A 6,222-nucleotide genomic window follows, 5' to 3' on the forward strand; every position below is an offset into this window, starting at 1 on the left:
CAAATCCAGGATGAGGGTAAATTTAGGGTGTGAGATTAGGCCTCAGCTACAATGGCATTTTAAAACATTTTGGCAGGTGCTCTGCCAGGCAGTCTATAATTAGTGAGTATGCCTCAGAAACTTAAAATGAACATGAAGAGTTTCAGAAGCCAACAACCAGCCTCCCGAGCACTGGACCGTGTAGTCATGGGGCTGATGCTGCCTAGAACCAGTGCTGGGTGCCCGCCACAGCGCACATGTGTGTGCATGCACACGCCACTTCTGCAGAGTCTCTTTTTTCAAAGCTGTAATGGCCTGACCTCAACACCTGCTGCACTTCCTGAAGACAGACAGGCACTGGAGCTCCACTCGCTCCTCGCACGAGGCTGCACTTTCTAGGAACGACCGCACACACGCAGAGGCTGGCCAGCTGCCAAGGAGGGGGCAGCCCAGCGCCTCGGGCCTGAACTTTCCCAGTGCTGTCAGGGCGGGATCCCTCTAGGAGCTGACTCAGCGGCCGGCGTGGAACTCTGCCAACCACACAGCAGTGCGGGGACTGCCGGCAAGTCACAGATGTTTTGCTAAACCAAAGCAATCAGCCGGGAGGCGGGTCTGGGCTGGTGGCCAGGCTGCTGCTGTCAGGGGAGCTAGGATTCTCTGATCCTAGTCCGAGCTCTGCCACTGCCTCCCTGGTGATCAGAGGGAAAACCTCTGTGCATCTCAGCATCTGCCCTGCTGCCGAGCATGTCCGTGTGGATGCGGCAGAGAAAGGCACTGTTTGCATAGAAGAGCACCTGGAGCACCACCGCCTACCACGTGCTAGCTCTGTTAATCCTTGCAGCATCCTCGGAGGTTCACTTCACACTGTTGTTATTTCACAGAAGGCTCAGAGGAATTAAGAGCCCTACCAAAACATCACAAGGGTAATAGATGGAAGAGGTGGGATCTGAACCTCACTTTGCTGACTCTGGAATCGACTGCACACACTGCTACCGTACAACTCAGATCAACTGCATAGGCAGGGCTCCTTGATACAAAGACGGTAATTTTCCAGCTTACAAAGGACCTTTCTTATATGAGTTTTCAGTTGCCCTGTGCAAACCCATAACTGATTTCTAAACAGCACTGCTGGACCACATGAAGTATACATGCTTATGAGGAATACCCAGATATTATTACCAGCTTTATCATGAGCTCCCTGCCTAAGCACCAAGTCACTTCACTCAGAAGAACTTACTGTCACTCCATTCTTTGGGTGAAGAAAAGCTGCATGGCAAGTCAGAGACTGAAGAATTAGAAGGCAAACACTTGGTTGATGACAGATTCCTTAGGCTCCACCCCTTGAGATAATTCATTAGGACCCCGGAATCTGTATTTTTTAAAGCTCCCTAGATGACTCTCATGCTCTGCCACGTTTGGGAATCACTGAAGCCTACCTTGGCTACAGATGGAATTTTGAGGTCTACCCTGCCCTGTTTCAAAGGGGGTGATGTAAAGGTGAGAAATGAAGTCATGTCTACAAGGCTCTTTGCTGGAAAATACACACAATGCAAAAGCTTCTCATCAACTATGTTTAGCAACAAAACAACAGAACTGTCCTTAAAGAGCATTATCCTGGGTTAGCCTGGAGCTAAGATACCATCTTAGGCAAGACTGTTCTCCTACCATACTACTAGAAAAGCTGTAATTAGAGTCACACATCTCATTTTAAGATATCCCTCATAACATTGTTGCAACCTCATTCTTCCTAAAACAAAGAAAAAAGAAAAAAGAAAGACTGTACTGACATTGTTTCACGTCAAATTTGGAAGGATTTATATTAGGAGTAACTCACGTATTTCATTCAAATCAAGAAAAGTCTATTCACATTTAGGCTGCTGGTCACGGAAGCAGGTTGAGAAGGCACAGACTGGCCCAGACCCCGGCCCTGGCAGTCCAGTGCCCCTCCCTGGCCAGCCTTTAGGGAGAACAAATAGCACCCACCCCCACCAAAAGACTGACCTGCTTGAGCTGCTCATCCAGATTCCAGCCCGGCTGCCCTGCTGTGGAGACTGAAGCTGAGGCCTTAGAAGCATCTTTGGTATGGTCTTCCTTAGCTTGCTGTCCATGTGGTGGGAGCCCTGGCGCTGGAAGTAGACCAGACACGGGTGCTGCTCTGGGGTCTTGACGAGCCACTTTCTGCACATCAAAATATTTTGAAGCAGCCTGGGCTTCTTTCTCAGCCACCTCTTCAACTTCATCATCCCCATCCTCATCTTCCAAACTTCCTTCCTCTTCCTGAGGCTCTGAGTTCACCATGCTCCGTTCAAAAACTCGGGCCACTGCTGTGGCTGGTGGAACTCTGGCTAAGGGACCCAGGGTAGGGTTGCCAGAAGGCCTCCCAGGCGTGGCAGAAAGAAGAGTCTGCTGTGTGACCAGCTTCTGGGCATACAAGAGCGGGGCCTCTCTCATCTGTTGCCCCTGCTTCTCTCTGACATCCATCCGCAGAGGAGCCACATGTGGCTGTGGTGGCGGCGGCGGCTGCTGCTGCTTCTGCCGAGGCTGCAGTGGCTCCATCACTGCCTCAAACTTCACCCACCGACGGGCATGGCTCTGAACCTGGGCACAGCCCAGCAGGCAGGCTAGGTCTAAACCTTCAGGTGATTAACAGAAACCAAAAGAAGGAGGGAAAAGAGGGGAGGAAAACTATGTAAAACACGAATAAAAAGGTTTTCTTTTCTCCAGTAAAGGCCACGAGTTCTGAACATTAAATGTATGCCCCTAAGCCTGAGTTTTAAGATGAGTGAGTGGTGGGAGTGTGGCGTTTGGGTTGGCGGGGGTGGGTAGGGGGGTAAGGAAAAGTGTGAAGAAGAGGAACAGGATTTGAGGGGCGGACTGCGGGATGAATTGTAGTAGCGGCCGACTGCTGTGGGTTTAAAAAGAAGTCAATCCAGATGACATCTGGTCTGCAAACAGCTGTGTTCTGATCTCTCTCCTTCAACATTATCAAACACTAACCTGTTTATTACTGAAAAAGCAACTGGGTTTGTACTGTACAGAGGTTGTGAGCATGAAAACCTCAATTAAAAAAGGGAAAGAAGGGCCTGCCTATAAAAGAGAATATTGCTTATGCTCCCAGGCCCATCAAAGAAAGATATTACCATCTAAGCAAGACACAGAGCTGTGAGACAGACAAAAATACTTCTCTCATAGAAAAGCAGAACCTAGCAAATTGCTCTTGGGTTTAAACTTTTCAAATTTCCCAGATCAAATTGCCAGCTTGCTTTTTGAGTGGGCTGAGCCATGCTAACTGGACATTACAGCCTCAAAAAGAATCCAATTTCAACAACATGAGAGAAAGAAACATGCAAGGAGGCAAGAGTTTCAAATTGCAGTCGTCACTCAAAAACAAACGGGGGAATTCCTCTGGAGATTTTTAAGTTAATTAATTGGAAACAGATATCAATATTGTCTAAACGAGTTAATGCTTCTTTTTTATAAACAGCCTAGTAAATCTCTTCACATCCCCTTTCTTTCTGATTCACTTCAATGATATTCTATGACAAATACAAAAAGAAAAGGCTTTCAGGCCAAAAGTATTCTAGGGGCAGGTTTATCAGCATTCTTACCAATCAGTCTCCAAACACACACCCCTTTCACACCCTCTCCTCCTCTAACCACCCCTCCTTCCATTCCTCCTTCCAGGCCCCCAGCCCCCAACAAACCTCACTTGAGTTATGTTTTCTCATCAAGTCCTCATAACTGAATGAATTACTATGCATGGGCAAATTTTAGGTGAACAGGACTTGCGACATAGCTTACAACGTTGTCATCACATGAAAGAAGAAGTTGCACATAGGTTAGGACTTGGTATCTGCATTGTTCCACTATTTTAGTACTGGGTATAAAGACTAAAAAAAAAAAAAAAACCTAAATGTCTAGCATCTTCAAAAATTCATGGGGAAGTAATCACACCCCTAGCAATAAAAACTGCCTGGATTTATGAATTTTTAAAAATGGATCAGAGAAAAAAGGTACAACTTTTAAAGCTATGCAAAAAAGTAGAAATTTAAAAATTCTCATTTTCTTTTTATCTAAGAAGCATTGCTTTTGCCTTTCGCATTCTGTGAAAGATTCAAATTCCAATTTGCCTCTTACTGCCTTTACTTCCTCTCTTGGCACTTTAGAAAGTGTGAGTTATGCCTGCAGCAATACTTTCATTCTGCTATAGCCCTTTTTATAGTGTAACAAAGCAAGAAAACATTTACACCCACATTAAATCCAGTTGCCAAAAGCGTTCACTTAAAATAAAAACAATGTGCATCAAAGAAAATTAAACAAAAGAATAAAGCAAATAATTTTAATTCTCCTTATATCCATTACAGTCAATCAATCACAAGCGGGATAATTTTTCAAGCAAGTCCTGCCAGTCATTGAATAACTGCTTCTCGTCTTGTGGCACCATCTTCTCTGTGTGCTGTCCCTAGCAGAGGGGGAGGTGTCTCACAGCCTCTTTAGTAAGACTGAGATGACTCAGTTCTACAACTCGACACACACACCCTCCCCCAAAGAGCCTATCTTCTCCCGTCCCTAAGCAGTTAGTTGATCCAAACAACAATACCACCTGCCTACTTTTAGAAAACTTAATGTCTCAGAAATCTAAACTACTCCATCCTTTCACACGCCCCCTCCCCCATTTCCCCTAAAGTTCCCGGACCTCAAAGCCCAGGGCCAACGGACTGCTTGCAGCTTTGAACCCGGCCTCGCCCACCATCCCCTCTACCTTCGCTGCTGGATCCCTCCGGCCTCAGTCCACTATAAGCCCCCTACCTCCCCCTACTCCCCACCATTCTTTATACTCCCCAACCCAACCCTACCACTTTTACCTCTACCAAGCCTTCCAAGCCAATCCGCTGGCTCTTCTTCGATCGCCCTAACCCCACCTACCCTGCCCTCTCAGTTCCTGGGGGCCCCTTACTCTTCCCATCCCTTTATCTCTAATCACCCTAATGGGCGAGGGCGCCTCCGGGCTCCTCCCAGTGCCCTCACTTTTCCTCCGCGGCCCCCGAGCCCCGCCGGCCCGCGCCTTCACGTCTCCCCTTACACACCTGCCTCCCCTCTCACCCCTCGGTCCCCTCCACCTGCCACATTCCCTTCTCCCGCCGCGGCTGAGGGCGCCCCGCTCCGCGCGGCTTACCTGTGCGGGGCGCTCCGGCTCCCCCGGCGGTGGAGGAGGCGGCCACTCAGGCCCCGGCGCGGCAGCGGCGTTTCAGACTTCTCCGCAGCCGGGGGCCACAGCCGGGGCGGGGCCCGCACCGGAAGCGGCGCCGCGGGGCCGGGCTGCCGGCCCGGGGCGGGAAGGGGGCGGGGCCACACGGGATGGGGCGGGGCCCGAGGCCGGAAGCGGCCAAAAGGGGAACGAGGGGCGGGGTCTGGCGGAAGTGACTTCTAGGCACAGCCCCACCTGAGTCGTGGGCGGAAGCAGGTCCAGGCTGGCGAAAGCTTCCGCCAATGGGAAAGCGCGGACAGTGAGGAGTTCCGATGGGAGCACTTCCGCGGGGAGTTGAAAAGAGCCGGTTTGCATACACACTTTTCTGCCACTTTCCTGCCTCTTTTCTGATTGTGGAGGTTAGTGTAGCGCGGGCGGGCGGTAGTTAGGGAGTAAGATAAATAAAAGACAAGGAGTGTCAGGGTCTCTGGCTGCTTCAGTCTGGTTCCTAACCTCCGACCTTCAAACCAGTCTTCCTGAGAGATTCCCGCTTCTAGATCAGCTTTTTGCTGAACTTTTCCAATTCCTTCTTGGATTGAGACCTGGCTGTCAGCTGAGAATGCTGCATCCCCTGGAATTACCTCACATGGGTTAGTATTCTACTTCCCAAGTTCCAAAAGTGCGGGACCACGTGTCAAATACTGTGACTTCTGTAAAGACCGTTGCTTCTCTAACGCTTACTCTTAAGACTTTGCCACCCATTTAACCGCCTCTGTAGAGATCACCTGCTTATTTGTGCATCCAGCTCCTTGTCTTACTTTCTCTCTACCCATCTTCCATCTTGATAATTTCAGAGTCAATGTGGACAACCTGTTTAACATCCGGGCCTCATCTTTTACATCAGCTTCCCAATCTCAGTCAGAAACCTGGACCTTGTCACCAGAAATGCTATCATGTCGCGAATCAGTAGTTCGAACATTCTTCTGTCCAAACACAGCCCAATATCCTTTAGCTTGACTGCTCAAGAACTTCACCATAACTGTTTTTTCACTTTA

At 49.0% G+C, this 6,222-nt stretch overlaps 1 protein-coding gene across 4 annotated transcripts in view; it reads right to left on the reverse strand.

Annotated features, from left to right (window-relative positions):
- The window catches only part of ARID3B (AT-rich interaction domain 3B), a 48,036-nt gene extending 42,767 nt beyond the window's left edge, over positions 1–5,269 (reverse strand). For all 4 annotated transcript variants that reach the window (XM_031440839.2, XM_031440838.2, XM_064480703.1 and 1 more), the window contains exons 1-2: positions 5,156–5,269; positions 1,981–2,612 (exon numbers count right to left, since the gene is read on the reverse strand). In XM_031440839.2, the coding sequence (XP_031296699.2) occupies positions 1,981–2,535 (555 nt within the window). In that variant the 5' untranslated portion in view covers positions 2,536–2,612; positions 5,156–5,269. The remainder of the gene's footprint in view (positions 1–1,980; positions 2,613–5,155) is intronic.
- Between the last annotated feature and the right edge of the window lie 953 nt (positions 5,270–6,222).

The sequence above is a fragment of the Camelus dromedarius genome, chromosome 29 (assembly GCF_036321535.1).
Source record: "Camelus dromedarius isolate mCamDro1 chromosome 29, mCamDro1.pat, whole genome shotgun sequence".
NCBI lineage: Eukaryota > Metazoa > Chordata > Mammalia > Artiodactyla > Camelidae > Camelus > Camelus dromedarius.